Source organism: Pteropus vampyrus, unplaced genomic scaffold (assembly GCF_000151845.1).
Source record: "Pteropus vampyrus isolate Shadow unplaced genomic scaffold, Pvam_2.0 Scaffold232, whole genome shotgun sequence".
NCBI lineage: Eukaryota > Metazoa > Chordata > Mammalia > Chiroptera > Pteropodidae > Pteropus > Pteropus vampyrus.
The window spans coordinates 1667955-1694327 of record NW_011889013.1 but is presented as its reverse complement, the minus strand read 5'-3'; the positions used below and the strand labels follow the sequence as shown (position 1 = coordinate 1694327).

The window sequence follows — 26373 nt, the reverse complement described above, 5'->3', positions numbered from 1 at the left end:
CCTTCGGGTCGCTATAAAGGACCAACATGTATTCAGGAAATACAAGGCTGCCCACATTTGAAGGGGCTTGCTTTGTTTTGACTCATCCACCCCTTTGACGAATTTTAGGAATCTACAAATAGTTTGCCATGTGAGACAACATCATGAGCAACTGACAACATAAAAAATGTTATATTTCATGTGATTATTGTTAAATATTGCATTTAGAGACTGCACTTAAATTCAATGCATACTAATTTCGTAATATAAACAGGAACATTTTCCCCTTCTCCCATGTAACGAATGATGCTCACTCTTTACTACACCCTTTTAGCATACAGTCCATACCCTTCCGTGTGCATCCACGGTCCTCCGTAATCAGGCCTGAGTTCTTAGCCCAGGAACCCATCTCGCTCCTCTACCCACCTGGCCCCAAACTGCAGCCCGCTGGAGATGCCAGGCTGAGTCTTTTCGGTGTCCTCTCTCTGCTGGCACGCCACCGCCCAGTATATCTCCTATAGCATGAATACTTTGGGTGTGACTGCTTGTTCACATGGCCGACTCTATTTTCTACTAGACAAGGAGCTCCCTGACGAAAGAGACCAAAGCTTGGAGCCTAGATGAGTTGCTGGCACGGAGCAGGTATTAATCAAATGTCTGACCAACAAATGAACAAATGAGATTTTATAATTAAGAATCTGTACTGCATTCATCTCCCATCTACCATACACTATATACTCCATTTCAACATCCAAGGACTATCTCGCCTTAATTTTCTTAACTGGGTGGGGAAAACTTCTACAGGATTCTGCATCGGACTATTTCTCTATTTCCCTGGCAAAATGAGAAAGGCCCCATTTAGCTGCCCAGAAAGACAGAGATAATTTAAAGACGACAGGGGTGTGCGTGTCACTACCGGAGAGGATGTACACGGGAAGCACGTCTTCAAAGCCAGGATGCGAAGTCTGGATTCGTGGAACTGCAGAGTGGGGCTAAAGGACATCTGTCTTCTAAGGAGGGAAAGGGGACTAAAGCAGCTTCTGTCCTGGGCCACGTGGCAGGTACACACTTGCATCCTTTTCTCCTCTGTCCCCACAACCTCCCTGGCAGGACCTGGGTGTCAGCGGGCCTGTTTGGCAGGTCAGGAAATGTAAGGGCCACAGCGGCCTCGCTCACACCATGAGCCCTGTGAGAAACACTCAGAGCACCTACTTCTTTCTGATCCAGCTGAAGAGAGGATTTTATTAAGTCTCGGAGTGCGGTTAGCTGTTTCTTTTCCTCGTCCTGGGTCTGTTTTATCTACGAGAGAAAAAAATTACTTCTGTCACTTATCTTTTACACATTTACAAGCAGAGTTTAATTCATCCAAATATAAGACTCATCCAACAATTCAATGATATATTTGATTTACTTAATAAAGTCCTTCGCACGATCTCATTTTTAATACGAGGCACAATTTTCTCATCTTATAAAAGTACTAGTGAGTTTTGAAATTAGTAATAATACAATTTGCTTCCTTATTAGATAATACATCTAGGCGAGACGATTCGCTCTCAAGTACTATTTTAAATAAAGTTAAGAAATAACACTGAGTCATTTGCTTGAGGGTCTCTGAAGGGTGGTCATGGGAATACCACGATGGGATTAAATGGGCCAGAAGAGAATCCTAAGAAGGACCAGGACCCAATGGGCTCATGCATACATGAGGGTTTGCAAAGTCCTATATGAACACAAGGACTGGAGCTGCTTTTTTTAATCGTTTGGAACTTAATAGCAACCTGAACTATGTTAACTATTAAAAGAAAATCAGAAAAAATACGCAGCTATGTATTTTTAAAGTTATGTAAGAAAATATCTGTAATTCCAAACCTTATTTGACCATATGTACTTGCATTGATAAAGCCTACACTTTTAGTATGATTCAGTGCCAAGTGGTTTATGAAAGTCAAGGTTGACATTTACACATATGCATTTAATTTTCTTCCTCAAAAAGTTTCCCTTTTGATTTTGTTATCAGAAGAGCAAAACCTAGGTATTAGAAAAAATATTGTGCGAGAGAAAATGTAAAACAAGCCCCTCCCCTCCCGCAAATGATAAGCTTGCCTACTCAGAGACAGTCACTTAATTTATATCCTTCCACGATCAAACACTCTTTATGCGATCGCTGACCATGGCATCCGTGATGTTAGTGAACTGTAAAGAGAGAGCCATCTAGAAGCAACAATTACATGCTCCCCACCTGCTCCGTCCTATGCTCTAAAAAAACGTACATTCTGGAAGATTCGACCATTGGTGACTTCTCTGAGTTAGACTGAGCTTTACCGGCCCTATGTTTATACTGACACATCACTCAACTTGCCTTTTCTTCTAATACTCTTCTAACACAGATTTCAAATGTACTGGTATTTATCTACAAAAACAAGTCAAAATGCATGCATATATTTTACAAAGAACTTACATTATATAAATCAGCAGCCAGTTTTTCAATGTACTGTTTCAATTTATCCGCTGTTTTCAAGCCATCTTGAAAGAAACTACAAGGAAACATCATCAGAGGTTCACCAGCAGTATAAAAAAAAAAAAAAAGTTGAACGACAATTACATGAAAAACCCGAAAACACTTATATATTTACTCTGTACCCAAATAGCCACACAAAATACTTAGAAAACATATTCTGGTATTTTGTGAAGATGTGCCCGCACACACATTATGACTCGCACAGACACGGTCCCACACAGTGCCCATGTGTTTGTTGGTAAACACAGAGCAATTCCTCCTGGTTGCGCCACATTTAAATCCCAAAAGAGAGAGAGACCCATTAACCAGTGGGGCATCATGAAGTCGAACTGGGCACTCGAAGGAGAGAAGGGACGGAACTGGAAACAGAGGCTGGAGGAAAGGCAGCACTCTTAGCTCCCCTAAGATCCCTGTGATCCAACACATACGTGAAACAGGGGACGTTGAGTGGATGGCGCCGAAGCACCCGGAGAGTCCTATCCTGCTACGCGTATGAGCAGGTCGCCTTGTCCCACCCGGAGAGTAATGAGCACTGACGTCTGCTGACCGTTTGTCACATGCCTGGCACGCTGGGCACGTTCCATGTGTTATTTCCCTTACGCCTCCCAACAGCCCTAACGAGTTAACAAGCACTGCAATCGCATCTCCGTTTTAAAGGGTAAACCGAGGCACAGAGTGAGTACGTAGCTCGCTCAAGTTGCCTAGAGCTGGGTTCAGGCCCAGGCTGGTTCTGATGGCCCTGCTCTTCATCTCTGAGGGAAGATTTCTTGTCTGAATGCTTCCACTCAGGAGCCTTTTTATTCTGGTACCTGGAACATTCTCTACCCTGTTGGAAGCCGACTCCACAGATTATTTCTCAACACACTTTCTGCGTTGCTGCAAAGGACCACAAAAGGATCAGGTTGATGAGGCCGTTTCTCACCTCCACAGCCCGGCGGGCCCAGCACCAAGCACATACTTAACCAGTAAGTGGCTAAGAATAAAGCACATCTGAGAATTTTTAGGGCACATCTGGGGATCCATGTATATTTATTTTTAGCTTAATATGTACATTCAATGGAAACAATACATCCTTATCAGAACTGGCCTTCGGTGTGACTAACGAAGCCCTACAAGTTCCAATATTCTTAAGGAAGAGAAATACTGTCTTTAGAAAGTCTTTGGGCAACAGGAATGGGAGAAAAGAGGGCTTTCTGGCTAACCACTTACTGGAAAGCTGCATTTAAACCCTTACCTTCTAACATTCAGGTTTTCATCACTGCCTACGGGGATGAAAGTTAAACTCCTTGGTACAGAACTGAATAGCATTTACGTCCTGGTCCCTGGATGTCTTCCTGGTTTTACCTCCCACCATTTTCTTGGGGCTCCAGCCATGCTACTGTATTTTTAGTTACTGCCCCAGCCTTTGCACAAGCTGCTCCCTCCATCTGAATGCCCTTCCCCGCTCTACTCGTATGTCAAGCTCTCTCATTCTCTTACAGCTCAGCTCAGGAGCCACCTCCCCAAGCAGCTTTCCCTAGAGATGCCGCATCTCTGAGCACTTGCTTGTGTCCAGGCCTCAGTGTCGGCCTTAGAGGGGCTATTGAGGCTCTGCACGGGGCAGGCCATCTGTCCGTAAGCACGACCCCAAACTATCATCTCCTCCAGCAGGGAAGTGTGGCTGCAAAGTTAATCAGAGCAAAACCGATTCTGTTCTCTGATACTACATTTAAGTAATTTCTGGAGAAAGGTTTTGAACGTTAAATGGATGCTGTCAGGACTTCTTAGGACAGAAAAAGCAAAGGCTTTGGGGTCAGAGGACGAAGGCCTAGAATCTGTGCTCTAGGATTTACTAGCTATGGGACCTTGGCAAGTCACCTGACTCCTACGCATGTTATCTGTATGAAACGGGGTCAGAAACGCGGCTCACACACACGGAGCCACTCAGCAAAGTGCCGGGCAGTTACGACGTGCCTGGTTAAGTGCTGGTTTTCGTCCCTAGGGCTGCACAGGTCTATCTTATAAGGATTCGCTTTCTCCCCAGAGGGATATAGATTCTTTTAAGACATTTTTGTAAAGGTGTTTCGCTTTCACTTTCAACGTGAAGGGAATTTGATCGTTATGTTAAGAAAGATGGATTTCAGTGAGAATGCTCTAGATTTGTTTTCTGATACAGTGCTTGCTGCTAGTCCCACGCAACTAATTTAATTAAAATTAAAGAAATTTAAAGTTCAGTTCATGAAGCTTCAGTAGCCACACTTCAAGTGACATGTGGCTACTGGCTACCACGTTAGATAGCAAAGAATATCAACGTTTCCATCACTGCAGAAAGTTCTATTGGATAAGAATAAGCGAACATATCTGAACAGCGCGCAAATGTTATAAAACATAAATTGAAACAAAAAAGGGCACAGTTTTAGTTTAAGATGGCACTGATAAAAGTGAAAAGTTATTTATCAGCAGTGAAAGGAAGCTGGAAGGGGGTTGGGGGGGGGAGGCAAATTCCTGAAGACCAAAATGCATCTACTGGGCCTGCAGTTAAATTTTTCCAAACACAACAAACACAGACTAAGAAAACCAGCGTGATGTAGAATCATTTTAATTTAAAGTATGATCCAATTTTTTTTTGGTAAACAAAACGAATCATATGCACAAATCCGGTCATCTTCTGAGTGAGAGATATAGGTTTTTTTTTTTTTTTTCCCCATAAACTCATTCTCTAAACATTTTCTAAAGAGATCACACACTACTCAGGCAAACAAAATTAAGAATTGACATTTAGCTTGGAAGGACAAGACTGAGCTGAGCCTGTCTCAGAAACTTCTAGTTTTGGGTGAGAAAAAGGAGCAGGGAGAACAAAACAGTCCTGACCATCCCTAGAAATAACCATAAAAAGCAAAGGCCAAGTGCTGTCACCTACACTGTCCCTCCAGTGACCCCCGCTCTGTGCTTGCCTGTCCCCTCCTTTGAGCAGCTCGGTCTCAGCTTCGGGCCGGGGGGCCTCAGAGCCGCAGCGCCGCGCACAGCACCCGCCAGCACACTGCACTGAGGGCCGAGGGCGCTCCGGTTCCGTTTCCTCCCTCTGGCTCTGGGGCAGTGGAGATGCACGGGCGCGGGAGGGAAAAGCATATCACGTTTTGGCTCGAAAAGCTCGCTGTACACATCACCTCGAGCACATTCTCCTCCAAGGGTGGACGTTTCCTCGCCGCCGGGGGAGCGAGGGGGCAGATGCGCTACTACAGGTGCGAGCATTCTTCTAATCGGAAAGCGAAGCACAAGTGTCAGTTCTGACTTCCCCCCTCTCAGTTTGAACCTGTTCGCCTTCCCAGTAGAAGGGGAAATTACTTCTGCAACATCCCGCTGGTCCCTGAGCCACTTGCTCTGTAAAGTTCTGAAATATAATGAGATCTTTGGAAAACAGATGATGGGGATTAACAGTAGTAATAATAATAATGATAATAATAATAATAGCAGCTAGTATGTAATTGGGTATTTACTCTGTGCCAGTTACAATTATAAGAGATTCATGGAATGCCCCTTTTTAAAGGTCTCATGACAATCCAACAAAACAGGTCACTAATAACATTAACCTGTCAGACAGGTAAGGAAACTGAGGCCCAGGGAGGCCAAGTGTCTTGACCAGGGTTGTTTAGTCACCAAGTGCAGAGTTGGGATTTGAGTCTAAGATTTCCTATTTCTGGAGTGCGGATAATTAATCAAAAAGTCAGGCTGATCTGGGTCCAAACCCTGGCCCTCCCACTGAGGAACAGCCTACCCGCGGTGCCCTTGCCCAGGAGAAGGGGATCACCGCACAGAGCTCGGAGAATTCTAGCGAGCCCTGGAGCACGGCTCTGAAGATCCCAGGCACAATACACGATGGCCACAGGCCAGCGAAACGGGTTTCACTGGTTCTCTGACCTCAGGGACACAGCAGGACTGGCTTCACTTTTTAAATAAGCAGCTTGAAAGAAATATGACCATATTTTCTTTTTAAAATGCCTACAGCACCCGGTTTTACTAGGTGGTCTCCCATTGACCATATTTTAACGACATCGGGTGCCACAAAAATGTAAGTTGCTGACTGATGGGCAGAAGGAGCCTCACACTTACACGGACAGGCTGGAACACACAGCTGCAGAGTGCAAGCTTGTGAGGGCTTAACACGGCCACCCGCCCATCAGGCAGGACGAACTACATCCTTAGGACGAACCACAGGCCTCTCTACCCCGAGAGAGTTGCTATGGGTTTCTTTCCTAAGTCACTCTGTCCAAACAATGACGGGGAAGGAAAACACTATGTTCTTTCTGCTTATAATTTATTTAATTAATTAATTTTTCATTTATTTATTTTTTTAGGTGAGGCGACCCTTGGTTGACCTCACAGATTGCAAGGATCTCGTCAGCTTACAATCCCTTATTTTTTATTTTTCACGCCTATAGCACCTGGTCTTCCTAGGTGGTCTCCCACCAAAGTACTAACCAGGCCCGACCCTGCTTAGCTTCTGAGATCAGACGGGGTCGGGCTTGTTCAGGGTGCCATGGCCGTAGACTTCTGCTTATAATTTAAAAGAAAGGGTGACAAGAGTCTCCCTGAGACCCCTTATCACGTATTCTGCTTGGCTTAGATAGAGGTGTTATTTGGCCAAAGGCTGAAAGGCTCAGAAGGCACAACATTATTTTCAAAAGAAGTTAAGATATTCTGGAGTACCACAGAGAATATGGCTCTAAAAAACAAAAGCAAATCAAAAAAAGAAAGTGACCTCTTAACAAATGAAGCATCAACGTCGTCTGAAAGCCGGATTGCCAAGCTTCTGGCGTAGTCTGACTTCTGACTAAGTCACGCGAGATTCCCAGCTCTCTAGGTAGCGGGGTTACAGTTTCTCCCATGCACATCCCGTGTGTGTCCTGTGGCACTTAAGAAACTTGATTGTGCAGGGGTCAGCGTTGGTGCTAGTTAACTGCAGATCCATCTGGACAGTTCAGATTAAAAAAATAGTAGAGTGTGGTATACAGACCCACACCTAGAAATTCTTAAAAATGCACATGTCCAGGTCCAACCCCGGGCTTCTTACCAAATCAAAATTTCTGATGTAGTAAACACATGTTCTTTGGAGTTGGAGGGACCTGGGTTCAAGGTCTGGTCTATCACCTTCTAACTAGAAGGTGTATTAGGGCATGGATTTTTGATTACGTTTTGTTGTTTTTTTCACATTTTTAAAAATTGAGATAAAATTCCTGTACCGTTTTAAAGTACAATTCAGTCGTTTCTAGTAATCTACCATGTTGTATGACCGTCACTACTAATTCCAGAACATTTCCATCGCACCCAACAGAAACCCCGGGCCTGTTAGCGGTGCCTCCTAATTCCTCCCTTCCCCCAACCCCACATAAACAATCTGCTTTCCGTCTCAGCGGGCACTGCATTTAATGGGATCATACAGTATGTGGTCTTTTGTGTCCGGCTTCTTGGAATATTATTTTCAACGTCCACTCATGTTGTAGCATTTATCAATATCCGGCCCTTTTTAGTGGTTGAATAATATACTCTATTGTATGGTTATACCACATTTTGCTTATTTGTTCATGATCTGATGGATGTTCAGGTGTTTCCACAGTTCAGCTACCGTGAGTCACGCTGCTTGGGGCATTCATGAAGACATTTTTGTTGAAATATCTGTTTTCAGTTACCTTGGGTTTATACCTAGGAGTGGAATCGCTAGGTCACATAACTCTATATTTAAGTTTTTGAGGAAATGCCAGTTTTCCAAAGCAGTTGCACTAATTCCTGTTTCTATCGGCCGTGTACGTCGAGGGTTCCAGCCTTTCCAGGTTCTCACCAAGTCTCTTCCGCCGTGGTGGCGTTTTCACCTGCGGCCATCCTAGCGGACGTGAGGTGGCCACCACACTGCGCTTCTGAGCTGTGTCGCCCCGACGACTAATGATGCTGAGCATTTTGGTTCGTGTGCTTTTTGGCCAACTGTATATCTCTTTTTGGAGAAATGGCTATTCCAATTCTTTGCCCATTTTAAAACTGGGTTGTTTACATTTCTGTTGTTGAGTTTTAAGAATAATTTATATATTCTGCGCACCAGATCCCTATCAGACAAATGATTTCCACATATTTTCTCCCATTTTGTGGGTTGTTTTTCCGCTTTCTTAAATAGTATCCTTTTACTCACAAAAGCTTTCAAGTCCAATTTATCCATTTCTCTCCCTTCGGTTCCTTGTGCTTTGTCTGTTTTGACACACGCTCACTGCACATCTATTAAATGAATGAATGCGACTCTGGGCGAGCTGCTCATCCTTCCTTGAGCTACAATTTCCTGATTGCTCTTGATAAACGTTAACTATTACCTATAAAACGAAGGATAATGAAGTAATGCTTGCAAGGGCTCTTTATCCTGCAGATCATGATGATACCTGCGAGGCGGCAAAGGAGTGGGTGAGTGCTAGGAAAACATGTTTGTTTTGAAAGCGGCATGTTACCGACGACGATTCATTTGGAAGTGAAGTGTGGGTGAGCTGAAACGGGGAACAAAGAGCCAACAGCTCTTCTCTTCCGCTTGCTCCTTCGCTTCCCCACTCTGGCAGCTGCGTCCCCACAGAGGTGCGGTGACTACGCGAGGTGCCCCCGGAGCAAATTCGCTCTTGAGCACCACCGGACTTTGTGTCGAAAATCATTTTGAGTACTTAGAATACGAAACTCTCTTTTTAAAACAATCTAAGTAGAGGATGCTTTACAGGCCTGCTGTACGTCTACCAAGCGTGTGGAGGACTTGGCTGAAGCAGGAAGGAATGAACAGCAGTCTTTGAAATAAAGCGACGCTGGCTTCTTGCTGTGACGGGGATCTCGAGGTTCCACCAGGAAGCGGCCAGGACTGAATTCCGTCCTAACCCAGTTCTGGATGTCTCTGAGTACCTGTCCCCACAGGAGACGTTTGCTGGGCAGGGTTTCCTTCTGCTGCTTTCTCTCTGCCCTGGGGACAGACCCTTCCACAATTCAATGGCCGAATGCTAGCCATCCTCCAAGTCCAATCCCAAGTGCTACCATCTCTCCCAAGGAGCCCTCCTTAGTCTCTCTGGCCAGAAGTCTCTCTTCTTAATGTCCCTTGTTATCAGTTGCTTCCTAGCTCCATTATGATTACGGATGAGCCAAACTTACTTTCTGGACTACATAATTCACTCCTGAGGGCAGAAGCCTCGTTTCATCTTTACCCCAGAACCTGGCAAAGTACCTGACTTTTGTTAAGAGATTAATAAATATTCGTGGAAATGGAAAAAGCCAAGAATAAAAGGAAGATGCATCAGCTATATAGGTCGAGTTGTTCTTTTTATTCATCTTTACTAACGGAGGCTCATGTATGTATAGTTTACAAAATAGCTTACGTTTTGGAAAACTCACGTTTGTGTACGTTAACTCCCGCTCTATTCTTAGAGAATTTAAGATCAAAAGAGATTTCTCACATCAAGTGAAAGCAGATTTGCTGTCAGAGTGTTGTAACTGAGATGACTGAGAGACTCACTTATTTCTGTAAGTTTCAAAGCAACGATATGTCTAGGAAAACTAAAATTGACAAAAGATAAAAAACTTCACCTACGACTAAAATCAGGGCCCACCACAACACATTTCAAAGTTTCACACCCACCCCACTAATCTGCAAAACCAAGAGTTAGTCCAGGTCTTCAGTCTGAGGCTTCCAAAGGCAAAATTATCTTATAAACGTGAAACTGTTTGCACTGCAATATATTATTTTTATATCTGGAACACATTTACATAAGACAGAATTTACTTTGAAAAGAGGAAAAAAGTTAAATCGAATTTGTATAAATAACAATTTGATGATTACAAAGCTTTATCCAAAGAGAAAACACCTTGCACAATAAAGTGCACGGATGGATGGTTTTTAACGCCACCTGGAACCTCACGGCAGTGAACACAGTCAACGCGGCAGGACTGGGCTGAGCGCTCCATACCCATCATCTCACTTAAGTCTCAGTGAACCTTAACCCCACCTGACAGCTGAGGAAACAGGTTTAGAGAAGCACCTGATAAAGTTCCTGGAGAGCCAGGACTGGAACTCATCTGTGTGTCTGACTCAGGCCTTGTGCATTTCCCATAAAAACTACCAGAAAACCCACAAAACCTAACCCGATGTGTAAATAAGAAGTAAACAAGCAAAGAGGGTGCCATTGAATCTCAAACATAAAACAGTGACCCTGCACTGTGAACATTTTACAAAAATGGGACTGGTATAGAACGGATTTCTCTCAGAATGTACCAGCAATCCCAAAGGAATCCAAGTATAAATGCAGAATACTCTGAATGCCGAAATTATTCAATTCCACTTACTTTAGATGATGAAGAAACAAAATCTCAAGTAGGAACATGTGGTGCAAAGGACCCAATAACAGGTAAGATACCAAAAGTAAGGGGTTAAGCGGGGCAGGTCACCAGGAAGGCCTCTTCAGTGACAGAGAGGCAAGTATCTGTAACAACCGCCCCACAGGCTATCAAGGTCAACGTCAGCATTTGTAAGCGAGACAGCCATTTTCAGGTAGCCAAATAGTTTGCACAAATTTGAGTTACTGATCTATAGGAAAACAGTGAAGATGGGAGACAATACCATTTCTTATCATTTGGCTGTGGAAGCTCATTATATCACTACACACAGTGACCGAAGAAAGACCAGAAGAAAAGAAGGAAGCGAGGAGACCAGCGAAGCCAAGGGGCCTTCCCGGGCCGAGGACGGGTCCACTCACTTGCACTGTGCGTGGTAGTACTTTATAAGGTTCTGCAGCAGGTCCACTCCCTTCTTGGTCTTGATTTCGTTCACTTTAATGAGATACTGTGGAAATAAAACAGAATTGCATAATGATCATTACGGACGGGGTTCTTCGGTCACGGTTTGGGGTCACAGAATACCAGTCGTGAACCTGCACAAGTGTGAGTTTAATTTAGGGAATGGTGATCGGGCACAGTCACAAGTGTACAGAACAAACTCGTTAGCGTGTTAGCATTTTATAAATGCTTAAGATTAGTTTACTGGGCAAGCAGAAGTCAAACACAGCAAAACATTCTGGAATAATCGAGTATTTCTCCCGGTGCAGTGGATCTCAAACTTACAGTTCACATGGTCAAAACCTGAAAGACAGATTGTTCTTTGCAGAAAACAAGTAAAACGGTACTTCTCTTCAAGGCATAGGCCAGAAAAGATTAAAACTTTCAGGCCAAGGAGGTGTATTAGAAAGAATATTTGCTATTAAAAAATGAAAGAATAAAACCACACATTATTAGTTTATGCGCTACCACTACTGGCTCCGATTTTCATGACTGGCCAAGATTTTCTGTTCATAGTGCTTGCCTCTTGTTCGCTTGTTTTATTTTGTGCAAGTGTCCACGAGCAGACAAGCTCAAGAAGGAGCCAAAAGTTTATCAGGGGAAGAAAAAAAGAAAGAAACTTAAGAAAAACTTAAAATTGAGAAAATTCTATCCGTTTTAATGCTTTCTGAAAGCTGCCAAAGGAAACTCATCCACGTCAACTTCAGAACTAGCTGCCTCTAGGTCAAGGGGTGCCAGCGTTCAGTGGAACACAGTTTGAGAACCAGTGCTCCACATGGAAGGGGGCATGCTTTTCACTGCATTTTTTTTTTTTTCCACGAACTCACAGACCTTCTCAACGACTACTTCATTTTAAGCTTTCATCCAAACCGGACACATGGTTAAAAAAAAAAAACATGCTCTAAACCTGTCCCAATAAAACTTAATAGTCACCAGTGTTATGCCTCACCAAATTTTTTTTTTTTTTTCCACACTCACTCACAAGCAACAATAAAGTTCTCACCAAAGAATCCCGTTTGGGCTTAAAGAGCCCCATAGGACCCAGGCTCAAAATATGACACAACAGTGAAATGGTCGATCCCAAAAGGCTTGGAGAGAAACGGAGATGAGAATCCTTAAGAAACAGTCCCCTCCTCTAATCGTCAAACACAGCCTGCTTTTAAGCACAGAAACCGCTGACTTGCAGGAAGGATTTCAGTTTAAATTCTCGGCAAACGGTTGCAACGAGTCTGTTCTTACTTCGCACATCTGGAGCTGAAAGAGGCGTCGCTCCTTCTCCATTTCTTCGGCAATCTCGGCCCCGGTGATCTCCGTGCGGATCATCCCGTGCTGCTTTGCATGCTCTCTCTTCTCCTTTTCAATTTTTGTACTGTACGAAAGCAAATGTCACCATTAACACACACATGTCTTTCCTTCGACGAGAACCACCCAAATATTTCTTAATTACTGGAGTTAAGAGGCAGGAACCCATAGGGTCGTAGCAGCATCAGAAGTAAAATCTAAGTTCAAAGAGAACAAACCAACTGTATGGATTTTGGCCTGGGAAACGTCTTATATTTTAACTCTGATCTCACACTGGGATGGAGTCATATAAATGCTTACATTTTGCTTTGCTTGAAGAAATTGTGACGGGTTACTTTTTCTTGGGTCACAACAGATGATGAGACTTATTTCAAGACAAAATACATAATGGATCAGTCTTTGTGGGTATACACGAAAATAAGTCCAAGGTAATTTCCAATATTCCTCTAAATTTGGGCTGTTTCCATATCCCAATGATATACATTTTAATCCTTCAACCATCTGGTACCAGACTACACAAAATAAGGACTGGGAGGGTTCCCAATCTATAATTTAGAATCTTATGAAAACATTCTTCAGTGGGGAGGGGGCCAGGAGGGAACCAGAAAAAAAAGAAAGAGACCCCACATTAAACCCACAGCCCTGAGGCTAATACTCGGCTACGAGGGATGATACGCCAGTAATCACAGCAACGGTCACAGCCCTCTTTCCAAAAATCCATTTAATTTGAAAACAGACTTCTAATTTCAGAAACAGTCTGTAATTTCTCGTTGTGAATGCGGAGACTGACTTGGCCTTCAAGTCTTCTTTTAAATTCTGGTGGAGGGAAAATCAAATCCCCCCCAAAGCCAATAGCCTTGTTTGTACATAAACAGAGCAGAAAACCATCCCATCACCCCAGTCAGTGGAAAATCCACTATGAACCCGACTGGGAGCCAGGCTAACACCCAAATGCTATAGCTAAGCAACTCTTTCATCACGCCACCTGACGGTCACTCAGACACGACTGCAGGGGTTTCACCACAAAGAAAATAAACCTCAGCTCTCTCTCCACTGGCATGGGTGGGAAGAGAAGCAGGAAGCTACAGACACTTGAGAGGGAACACGAGGGACAGGCATAACTTGAAAGCAGAAACAGGCTTTTGGGTTAACACGGTGACTTGACCATATGGGTTTATTTCTTCCTTCTTCAGTAATCCCACTAAAATGAAAGTCAAGTCATTAATAAAGTATAATGTCCCAAAGACAACTGGAGACAAAAAGGATGAGAGAATTCTACAAAGATTTGGAAGGGCAGATCTAAAAAGAGAAAGTCTGCATCCTAAATGATATGGCTCCCTGCTTCACTGGCCTGTGTAGCTTCCAGAAAGAAAGTTATTCAGCTAAGGGAGTTGAATGGTCCCAGAAGACAGACCTCTAGAATATTCCTGATAGAAAATCTGTCCTGACATCCTAAAGCTTAAAACCTAAAAAGTCTGATATATATGAACTTTCAATCAATTTTTGGGTGCCTTGCAATATGGATAGGCAGTCAAGGATGATAAGATAATTGAGAAAAGGCTCCAAAATTTAAGTGAGGGATTAAAATTAAAAAATGGTGGGGGTGGGGGTGGAGGGAACCAGAAGCAAAGGAGCAGAAAAAATTCATAAAATGTAACCTAATCCTCAGAAAGCTAAAATAGTGCATCTTCGAAACAAAGGCAACAAAATAAAACAAAAACCAAAAGCCACAGACCAAACCCCAACCAAATGAAAAGGAGCTTTTAGAAATCTAAAATATAATACCCATCAGAAAACTGAAACAGAAAGAATGTTGAAGAAATAACCTCAAACATAACATAGACAAAATAGAACCTCAAACATAGCATAGACAAAATAGAAAAGGGAAGAAAATTATAAGGATGACCTCGAAAGTCCAACTTTATATGATGAGGAATTCAAGAATTAAAAAACAAATGAGAAGAATTAAAACACTTTTTTTTCAGAACTGAAGAACTAAAAATTGCAAATAAAAGGCTCATGCACACTCCACAGCACATGAAGAAACTTGGGAAAAGCTATTATAAGAAGACCTCAACATTTTCTAGCTGAAAATAATCCAAAAAAAAAAAAAAACAAACCCAAAAGAAAACCACCCTTCATATGTCAGACAAAAAGTAGGAATCGGAGAGGTATCAGGTTTTTTCATTAGCAACAATGGAGTAACACTTTTGACATTTTGAGAGTCAATGATTATAAAATTGAGATTTTACATTCAGCCAAACTCTCACTCTGTGTGACGGCAGGATGAAGGTATTTTTAGAGTGCCCAAACCTGGTATTTTTTACCTCCTTGAAAGCTGCCCTGGAAATGGCTGGAGGTGGGGTGCCCCCAAAATAGGGGACTTCATTGGGAAAGAGGAAGTGAGGGACCTACCACTAGGGAGTGGCCAATGACGGCGGCCGCTCTGATCTACGCTCCAGGAGCCCATCTCCCCAAGAGAAAAGGAACTGACAGAATTTAATGATGATGGATATATAATCACTATAATAACACATATCATGTATTTTATAAAGAGTCATTATTAATAGGTACTGGACATCTGTTGGGACAGATAAGAAGAAATTCACAAAAGATACATACAGAACTACTCAAATGAAGAAACGAGGCAATTATTTCATTAAGAAAAAGCAAAAAAAATGTACTATAAGAATGGAAATTCAATCATAATACATCACCTAGATTCACAATGATTAATGATATAAAAAACTGAAACACTGGGAAGAGGTTTAACCGCAACCGTATGAATCATCCTGGATGAAGTGGGGGCAGGAAGAGTGACGGGGGGTGGTCGTGCCAGAGAGCCACATCCTCAGCAGCAGAGCGACACATCATAGATGACCCGAGAAAGAACAGCAAGGGAGGGCCAGGGAACGTGGAGACAAACCAGCGAGCAGGTGACAGCTGATAAGGAGACCAGGAGGCAGGGACGGGTAGGCAGAGGGTCGCTGAGGTTCCATGAGGAGCTCGCTCGCTGCCCGCTTAACATCCACTCTCCCCACTTCGTTATTAGGAAAAGAACTTGGTATCATCAGCTTTAACTCACCAAGTTTAGATTCTGGGGACAATACAGACAAGTGACCAGCAAGATAAGTTAGTATGTCGTGTGAGGGGGCAATGAAGAGCGCTTGGTCCACCCCAGAATGCTTTTTATTCTTTGATAAACTACGATGTTGAAGCCCTTGTTATTTGGGGTTTCTATTATATACAGACAGAGTAAGTCTTAACTATTTGATGTTTTATGTACATGTATTGTTTTGGCCAAATAATATTTTATCATTAAAAAACCTAACAGAAACTATTTGAGTGCCTTACCTATGCTAGACAATGGTGACAATTGCTTCAACACATTACTTTATCTTGTCCTCACAAAAACCTTGAGAAGTAGGCAATTTTTTATGCTATTTTACAGGTGAGGATCAAAGTTAAGATTTGTATGCAGATCTCATTCCCAAATCTGTGATTTTAATCATGACACCTCAATGTCTTCGGAGTCTAAACGAAAAACACCCAGCCTCTCAGTTATCAAAGTTGATTAACTTTTTTTTTTTTGCATTATTCAGTTTTCTGTAACTCATAATCAAATGAGTCCTATTACATTAAATAAGACATATTTTTTTTTCTTCCTGTACTATCATACGTCAGTGAGAAAGAAGCCTATCTTAGGACAATAATTTGACAAGGATTTATTAAAAAACAAAAACAATATCAAAACTTTCTTTGTGAGGTCCTAAAATCTGGACCCACTCGACTCACTGGTCCTGTTCTTTATTCCTTCAATAAGTATTTTCTACGTGCTAAAGACTCTGGCAGGCACTGGGAAACCTAACATCATTCATGGGGGCCATGTGGTCACTGTCCTCGCGGAGTTCAGATTCTAGGGGACAATACAGACAAGTGAACAGGCAGGTTCACACGCTGTGAAGGGCAGGCACCCGGATCACTTTAAAACACTTTACTTCTATGATATTCATAATACTGACCACCAGACACTTTGAGGTCTTCAACCAACACATGGATTTTTGTATCGATACCGTTGTACCACCAATATTGGTGATACTTAGATTGACAAAGCACATATTTTGTTTTGTCGTTCCTTGTCCTGCAGGGGAGATATTTTCCACAAGTCCAGAGCAAAATATTTCTCTCTCTTTTGAGGGCTCCCCACCCCCTTTAGTAAGCACTCTGTTCCATCCAGGTTCAAGGGCGTGTAGTCGGTGCTGGGCAGGGCAGCCCTCAGCTCACAAGCGTGAGCTTCACCGCCCGCTTTCAGAAAGAAAGACATGCTGGCCACTGTGTTCACTGACATCGGCTGACCACTTTAAGAGCCTTTTTGTTCTCAGCTGCCTTTATAACTGTCAATACACAGAAGTATTCCCAAGACAGCAAGTCTCCAACAATGCGCTTATTACATAAGCAACTGTGAAAGCAGTCTGCGAGGAAAACACTTAACCCTGAATTTTTCTTTTGCCTGTGTTTTCATTTTGCAGTTACTGCCACCTACGAAAGCGCTTTTATTCTCTGTTTATAGTTATTCAAGTTTACGGCCAAGATTTCTGTTAACAGCTTTATGAAGATGAGCAAGGCCCCTACAACGTGCTTCACGTGCATTATGTCCCCAACCCCTCACAACGAGCCCAGCAGGGAGGGCATCTGACTGCGGCGCCCCATATGGCTCCGCTCTGGCTCAGGGTCACATGGCCCTGTGACCTTCTGCAATGCAAGCCTCTCTGACTCCCTAGGTGTCAGTTTCCTGATCCACGGACAGCCAGAGAAAGCTGTGCCTGGATGCAGTGGGCGTGGCACATAAAACACTCTCACGGGCCCGGCGGGCATAAGGAAGTCACAGATGTTAGCTACGTTTTTACTGTTTCCCAATTGTGATGCTATCCAGGTATGTAAACGTCTATAGTTATATGTTAACTATAATGAAAGAAGAGTGGCAGCAGTCACAGACCTACGTGGTGGTTGTTATTTTTGGGCCCGGAAGGCCAATTGCTTTGTTATTAAAGGTGCCGGGGTGGCACCCCGTTTTATTTGGTTCGGCCGGTGCCCCTTCCCGGCCTTTCCCGGGCCTTCTTAACCTTTTTTTTTTTATCCAGAAGATATTAGTTAATGGCTGTGTCCTTTGTCCAGTTACTCTCTTGGGAAAATTCACAACAGTATAAAAAAAGAAAGCAAACAAAGACAAAACGAAAACCACTTACAACTTCGTCTCATAATCTTTCCAAGCTTTGTCGAACGGCTTCTTGAGATCCTTAGGAAAGAGAGAATGAAATTGAATGTACTTTTGCTTAAAGGTTAATAAATACTTTTGAAATGACATCTTAGCAAAAGTGCTGTCTTCTATAGGACACTTGAAGCTTTACGCGAGACGCGTGCACGCACGTCACTCTATCTGTTACACACGAGGAGCCTGAGAGCTGGCAGGCCGAGCACCCGCTAGTGTCTGGCCTTGCCCCTCAGCCAACGACATTATGAGAAGTGGCATATCTTTCCCAATGATCGTTTCCCAACATGTTTTATGCTGAAAATGTGCAGAGTGCCTTTCGAACAAGAGCGCCACCGTGATCTTAACAGGAAAGAGCCGATCCTTCCGGGAGACCGTGACCGTCGGGTTTGTGCACTTACGCCTTTGACTCCTTTCAGGTCCCCTTTGAGCAGCGAGTCCAAGGTGAAGATCACGTTATGGCTCAGACCCTGGAGCTGGAAGGCAAAGCGGAGACGGGAAAGTCAAAAAGGGACGGGCACACAGAGCAGGGAGACTGGCTGGTGCCGGCGAGTGGTTCCCACATGCCAGGCCGTGCGGGCACCCCCACACCGTCGGCGGCACAACAGCTCGCGAGCGGAGACCAACTGAAACGGCAGCTCTTGATCTGGCTCTCCTGCAAATGCCCCCGGCAGAGGAAGGAGATGATGCAACCGCCTTTTACCACGTTTTATATTCCTGCATGGCATGTGTCATGACCTAAAACCACCCGCTCTGCCTCTCTGTATGTTCTGCCTCTCCGACCAGAACAGAGGCTCAGCGAGGCAGGGCCTCCACTGTCTTGCTCACGACTGAATTCTCGGTGCCCAGATTCCGTGAGAAAGACGCCGTGTTCGGGGGGGGTGCCATCTACTCTGGGGCTGTAGCGTTCTTCACTCGGGTTCCGAGGCAGTGGCCTGGGTCTCCCTGATTCCAAGACGGTACACAGAGGAGTGCACAGAGGAGATGGAGCTGGTACCCAGCGGAGGGAAGGGTGACAGGCAACCAAGGGATGGACGGACAAGTGCGACACAAAGACTGAGATTTCGTAGTACAGTTTGTCTTCAAGGAGACCCCTAGTGTAATGAGTCCCCACTTAATGTCCTCAATAAGTTCTGCGACTTTAAGCAACATGACATAAAATGAAACCAATTATACCAGTAGGCTAACCGATATGAACAAGAGTTGAGTTCCCACAGCATCCCATCAGCATTATAGTAAAACGTTGTTGAGCGAAACGATGCTTCAGTCAAGCACCTGCCATGACTTAGTGAAGTCGGTTTTAGTGGCAGGAAACCGAGGCTGCAGGGACCTGCAGAACCAGGTTACAGATGGAGAGCTTGGTGGGTCCCTCATCCAAGAAGTCATTCTACTTACGTGCAAGCACATTCATTTGTCCGTCCATCCGTCCGTCAATCCATCCATCCACCTGTCCATCTATCTATCATTTACCAACGCTGACACTTAGGGGCTTTGTGCATGACCCTCTTAACCACATCTCTGAAGTGAAAACGCTATAACCTACTGTAGATGGCCGCTGTGAAGACGGAGTGAGTTAAAGCACGTGCAAAGTGCCGGCTCATGCTTGACACCCAGGAAGCGCTTAGTACACGTTTGTTCTTCAACTCCTCTGGGTGGTCGCTATGAGTAAGGCACCGGGGGAGGAGGGGAAGGACAGGAAGACTTTCTCCTTGGCCCTTACCTCTCCCCAAGCCTTTCCTGTGATTCTCATCTCAGGCTTCCTGCAGCTCACGAGTCATTCAACACCCCAGCCTCCCCTGACCCCCGATCTTACACACAAGAAAAGTTTTCCAGTGCAAACTACCAGAGGGACTGGATCAGAAACAACCAACGTGTCCTGTCGTTTCAAAGACAAAGAGATTCCCACCAAGACAGCTCCATCCAAGAGTCAGAGGGCCAAAGACGCAGCCTACGCCCTGTGGCACTGATTCCTGGGGAGCGGGGTGAAGGACCTGAGATACCACGATGGCGTGTGGCCTTCTAAAGGGCCGCAGGACACACCTTGGTAAAGAGAATACCTACGGTAGTAAAATTTCATGGTGGAAGTCATTGGGGAAAAATGTCTTTAAAACGGCTGCTAGGGGGAGGGGTGAGAAGGTAGTAATAAAGAAAGGGAAAAAATGTTGAAAAACACTGGCCTTGGGTACAGTACAGAAAAATAAAGATGAACAGGACTCATCCTTGGCCCTAGATGGGGAGATGGAATAAAATGTGTTGAACTCGCTGTGGGGTACAAGCCCCTGCCCGCTGCTTTCCTGTGGGCCTTCGGAGTCCGTGTGGAGGTAGGTAAGTGAGGCAGGGGCCTGACCCGCTCTCCACCACTCAAGCCAGCACCTGCCTCTCCCCTGCTCGTGGAGAGCCTTGCATTATCTTCTTCAAGGCACTCAGCGTCCCTAACCATTTCGGTGTGTATCTGCTTCCTCGTTCGTTTGCTGTGTCCCCAGTTCGCACACGAGCTCTCTGAGAGTGAGGTCTGTACGCTCACCGCTACATTTCCAGAACTTAGAACACGGCCTAGTGCAGAATAGGCATGCGATAAATAGTTGGGGAATAAAGGCAATGCGCAATCACATGTGCGTAAGGTTCTTCTTTACGGACTGTTTATACCGATGGCAAGGTCAGTGCTTATCAGCAGGGGGCTGGCTAATCGATTATGGAAGTTCTAAACAGCCATAAAGATGAGAAAGCTCTTCATGTCTAACTTTGGAAATACCTCCAAGATAAGCTGTTATGTGATAAAAGCAAAGTATAAAACAGTATTCATGGTGTACGAGGATTTGTATAGGTTTGTGCTTACGTTATTTCTGAAAGGACAGAGTAAACTGCTGGTTCTGGTCCCTTTCAGGTGTGGACACTAGATGGGTGCGGGGGGGGGAGAGAAACTTTTACGTGTACTGTTTTGCATTTTTTAAAAGTTTGGGTAGCATGTACTATATTGTTTATTCAAAACAAAAGTAAAAATTCTAAAATGAAAAATAAAAACACAGTGATTATAAATCATTTTTAATGTTTAGTCATCAATACCTCAAATCCTTTGTGAAATGAAGCAGGAAAAAATCCCATTATGTCATTGCCACCTTAATTTGAAAGCTGTCTGAGAAAAATAACAATAAAGGAATTATGTAATTCTGTGGTTAGTACTGAATGTGAGGGGCGTTTAGGAAGAAAAGTCCTCAAAAGCCATGGACTGACCACACAACACACACAAGACACGTGTCTCAACCTTTTGATGTCGTCACTGTGGTGAGGCATGGGGCCGGAGGCAGTGGACTGTAGATGCATTGATGGAAAACCCCAAGAATTATGAATTTCTCTGTGGTTATCCACACACATACTCTTGGGAGCTGATAAGAAACCAAGAAGTTAAATATTGTATATTGTGAATCCAGGATCTTCCCAGTGATGAGCCTATACAAGAAGGCCACAGGAAACGTTTTTAAAACTTATAAACTCTTCCCAACTTACTTCCCAGGAAAAAAGTTAATTTATAAAAACCGGCAAAGGAGGGTTGTTTTGAGTGAAGAGTAACTACCTGCCGATATAAAGATACAGAGAGAAGGCAAAGAGAAAGCAGACCAGTCGCGAGGAGGAAACGCTCAGGAATTACTGAGGGGCAAAGCAGAGCTCCCTTCCTTGGAGACAGAACCTACTTTCTCGGCCATCCTCAGGGGTTGCTCTGTGACAGAGACGAATCACATAACTTCACAGTTGGCGGATTCTGTAACTTGGTTGTTTTTTTTTGTTTTTAATTTTCATTTTTTTATTTTCCAGTTCTTTCAGGAACCCTTTTCAGGGCCTGACAAGATGTGCAAGCTGATGTGTCAGAAAGCCATCTCCACAGACACCTGCGACACGCTGACAGAACGCAATCACGTGGGAGCGCGGGCTTCCTGCCGCACCTTCTTAGAGGGCTTTTAAGAGCTTTTCGAATCTTTTCCATGGCTATTTCCCATTTATTTTACTAAAGTTCTACTGACTCCGTTCCCATGTACTCAACTCCAATCCATTTCCTTTCCTTTCATGATAAAGTTGAATCAACCTAAGTTCTTTATGTGACTCCAGCTGACAAGAGATCGAAGGGCATGATTTAAAAAGTGCATCTCCTTCCGTTTTATTAATCCAATGACACAGTGAAAACCACTTGGGGAACGGTACTTAGGTGTGGTCACTGCATATGCTTTCCAAACACACTACTGCTTGTTTCCTTCCTCACAGACGGCTGTCCCCCCTGCGGGTGTAGACATCAAGCCTGACTAGAAATTCGGAATCAATCAGACGGGAGGAAGCGGAGGTCTACCCTTTCACTGTGCAAAAGTGACTTGTTTAAGCAAATAAACTGTAATTAATATTGGCTTTGATAAAATTAACCATTTATTCTTTACAATTGTTTAGACACTGTATGCCATGCCAACAACCCCCTTGATCCTGGCCGCTGGTGACGACGTCACAAATGGTTTTCCTCGGTGGGCGTGCACACACACATGCACGTGCGCGCGCACACACACACACACACACACCCCCTCAGTCCTGGTGTTTTTTTTTTGTTTATCTAACCTTATAGCTTTACCATGAAATGAAACGGCCTCATTTATGTCCTGACTGCCACATCACCCATCTCTCCTCTCTGGAAGGTTGCTCCCTAGGGAGGCACTTCATCCTTTCCGTTCACTCACTGACAAGATGCCACTGCAGGAGCGAGAAGCGGTCCTGTAACCTGAGGCCGCCTGTGCGGGCTGTGGCGTGCTGCCCCTTGCTGCACAGGTAGAGGGACAGCGGCCCGGCAGCGGAGGGCCGGAGCGCACAGCTCTGCGATGCCACCTCCACGCACACGAGACTGCATCGATTAACAAGGACGTAACCGGCCTGCTTTGTCACCCTGCATTAAGTCGGACAGTCTCCCTCCCCTGCCCACGGGTTCTCCCTCTCCTCTGCCTCCAGACAGTTCTGCTGAGAGTAAGGGAATGCAGTCTGCTGCCTTGCTCAACATGCTGGAAAATCCAATTAAAACAAGGAGCCTGCTCCCAGCAGTTAGGCTGATGTCTCCCTGGCAGAAATCAGGTATTCTGTCCCAGTGTTAACTCCTTCATGCCCTGGAGAGCTGTTTACCAGCTAGAAGCTATTTAAACTGGAGCCTTGTCTGTCGCCCAGGCCGCTTCCCGGGGTATTATGATACAGAGGAAGCCAGGATGCCCACACGCATGTGGGCCACGCGTTACTCCGGGCCCGGTGACTCTGGCGGACTGTGTCGCCTTGCTGACTCGGTTTCCTGATTTTAAAGTGGGTGTTCCAGCACCTTCTTAACTACCCTGCGCCCATGTGGGAGGGTCAGGGAGACACGACGCCAGTGCAGCTCCCACGCCAGCCGGCACAGGGTGCTGCTTCTACACACTCGGCTTCACCTGACAACCACAGGTGTTTATGTAGTCTGTTCAAACACTCAGCTGGTTAAGGGGAGGGGGCCAAACCATAGCCAGCTCTAACTCCTAAGTCAACGAACCACTTACAGCACTGTCTTTTTGCAGGTATCAGAATGTTCTGAAGGTTATGACATACTCTATACATGAGTGAACCGTAACTATCATGGTCACTGAACTATCACGGTCACTGACCTATTAAATGAAACTTTATTTTATTCGGTTGCTTATGCGTTAAGGGGGGACAAAGACCGCCGCTCATGGGTCCGACACAGATGGGAGCTGGTGTCACCGCTGCAGCTGGACCCTTTGTGGCTGCAGGAGTGACCGGTGCTCACGTGAAGCAGGTGACGTTTTAGAGTGGGAATGATAAGGCCACCTCCATATGCTGCTAAGGGGACGATGTGAGATTTGGATACGAGCTTAGCATTAGCAGTGGAAAAAAATATTATGATGGCATTTCCGATACTGGAAAAGATTTTTTGAAGCTGTGGGGGGTGGTGAGGAGACCCCAAAATGTCCTTCACAGTGTACCACATTCTCTCCGTTGTTTTCCTGCGTCACCCTGCAAGGCAGTCTCTACAAACATTAAGATAATGCAGCCCATTATACCATGTTCTAATCTAGGCTGATCGCCTGAATTAGATTTATTAAAATGACAAAGAGTACTGTGTTAAACACATTACCTGAAGTTACTGCTCACAGCCACTCTAAGATGGGTCTTAGTCTCAGGCAATTAATGAAGAAACAGGCTCAGAGATGTTAAGTAACTTGCCCAAGGTCAAAGAGTGACTAAGCAGATACTCGAGTTTTTAATTTAGGTTTCTACCGACTCCGAAGGCCATTCTCATTTCCTGTGCTGTGCTGTTAGGGTGGTCTTTTAAAGTGATTATCAGATCATATCACTCCCCTGTTTAAAACCATTCGGTGGCTTCCCACTTAACTGGATAGAACCGAGCCCACGTTAGGCCCGGCCCTGGCAAGCTGTCCTAAGTCCCTCTGCCCGTCTCCCACCGCCCTTCATCCGCGCCAGCTCCGTCCAGCTTCTGACCCATCGAGCTCCCTCCCCTTTGCACACGCTGTCCCATCCATCTGGACTGCTCTTCCTCTGGGTACTGGCCAAGAGCCTTGCAGTCTCCCTGTCACTGACCCAATGACCCGTGCTAAACAGGTCACCCCTCCCTCCCCAACCTCCCGTCAGTCTCGGCCAGGCAGGACGGGCTCACTTTTAGGGAGTATTGCATTTTACAATCACTTGTCTGTTTCTTCACTGTCTAGAGTGAAGCTTCTTCAAGGCAGGGGCTATAACGTTTCATCCACCGCTGTGTGATACTGAACCCCTAGCACCATGTAGGCACATTATATATGCTAAATAAAATGCTTGTTGACTGAACAAATGAATTCCTCTCCAAAAAAGCAAAGCCGCTCTGAGACTCGGGAGGCTCAGACAGCCTGAACCAGTCTTCCTGGAGCGCCCGGGGCCAGAATGGAAGGCGGGGGACGGGGCAGATTCGGGACAGGAACGATGGTCAGAGCTGCTCTGGTCAGAGCTGCTCCCAGGACACGGCTAGGGGTGACAGACCAAGGGCACCCTCCATCCAGCAGCACTCAGGCTTTGTCTGTCAACTGGGGAAGAACAGTGCTCGAACCTCGAACCTGCCTCCACCTGGCTGTGTCACTTCTCGTTTCTGCCACTGATTAAATGAAAGGTCTCTGAGGTCTCTAATGCGGTGTCCTGTTATAACAATCTTATAGTTTATAGTCAGCTACTGAGATTCAATGAAACAGTAAAAACGAACAAACAAACCCAGACCAACTGGGTGAAGCAGCTACAGGGAGACGGACACTCAAGCTGCCTCAGGAGCAGAAAAGTGGCCTTGGTCCCTCACTCGACAAAGTAGCAAATTAAAACAGTAACTAGACGATTCCGTAATAATGCTCAGGAGTTAGAAGAGTCAATTTGTCATTCCTATCAGAACCGTAATTTTTTTGGTATAGTCCACCAATGTCCACTATGAAACTCCCACTGCCACAGAAAGGTAACCTTTTGAAAAAGTCTGAAGTATCTCAAGAAAGCTCCTTAATTTGACTCGAGCAAGGACCAACATGACTACAGGGCCTTGGGCCAGAGGCAGTTTCTCTCCATTTCCGAACTGGCTCACATGATAGCGAAGGAAGGGAAAACGAGAAAAGCACAAAGTGAATTCATGCAGTGATGGAGGCCAGCATCTTAGTCCTCTATCAGCACAGCATGCGCAGAGATCTCAAAAGATGCTCGCAACTATCACTCTAAACAGAGGAACAACAGAAATCTTCAAAATAGGAGAGTGGGTAAATAAACTGTGGTGCAAATGACGGGCATTTCAGACAGCTGTAGGAACAGTCATGAACGGGGCCTCTGAGGTCTGCAGATCTGTCTGCGGGGGGCGGGGGGCAGCTACTGGTAATGGGGGCTCCCATCGGCTTCAACCAGGGCCAGCCATTCTGCTTTAGGAGGCTGTCTGTATGGTTCCAACTAAGCAAAGGTTCTTAGGCTACAATATTTTACAAAACAAAAACATTTTTGAAACATATAAACAAGTGAAAATCGGTTCTACAATAGCACTACAGTGTGCGGCCCATGTTAAAAATTCACATGACTAAAAAATATACATAAGAATGAAAGACATATGTATAAGTAGGAAAAAAGGTTAAAGGATAACATAGAGATACATATTTCAGCCCCTCAAGAGTGGTTTGTAAGGTTATTGGTGATTTTTATTTTAGTCTTTTTTTCCCCTGTATTTTTCTAAGTTTTCAAAAATAAATTAGTATTTTTGGATTCAGAAAGTTATTAAAAAGAAATATGACACAGAAACACAAGAGGGCAATATAATCAACCAGCAGCCTATTTCTCACTCAACTTGTTATTGGATTTAATACGTTATACAAACCAGACGGCATGTATGAAAGTAAAAATAATCAGGTAGTGAATTCAAAGGAATAAAGTTACAGCTTCTCTATAACACTAGAGAATTCTGGATCTCTGTCGAGAA

The 26373-nt window shown here is 44.6% G+C and overlaps 1 protein-coding gene and 1 pseudogene across 5 annotated transcripts in view; both read right to left on the bottom strand.

Annotated features, from left to right (window-relative positions):
• Positions 1-26373, bottom strand: part of ASAP1 (ArfGAP with SH3 domain, ankyrin repeat and PH domain 1) — a 300508-nt gene that overhangs the window by 76743 nt on the left and 197392 nt on the right. For all 5 annotated transcript variants that reach the window (XM_023519706.1, XM_023519704.1, XM_023519707.1 and 2 more), the window contains exons 4-9: positions 18287-18361; positions 17863-17912; positions 12554-12683; positions 11236-11321; positions 2438-2513; positions 1192-1278 (exon numbers count right to left, since the gene is read on the bottom strand). In XM_023519706.1, the coding sequence (XP_023375474.1) occupies positions 1192-1278; positions 2438-2513; positions 11236-11321; positions 12554-12683; positions 17863-17912; positions 18287-18361 (504 nt within the window). The remainder of the gene's footprint in view (positions 1-1191; positions 1279-2437; positions 2514-11235; positions 11322-12553; positions 12684-17862; positions 17913-18286; positions 18362-26373) is intronic.
• LOC111728846 lies at positions 6907-7025 on the bottom strand (annotated as a pseudogene).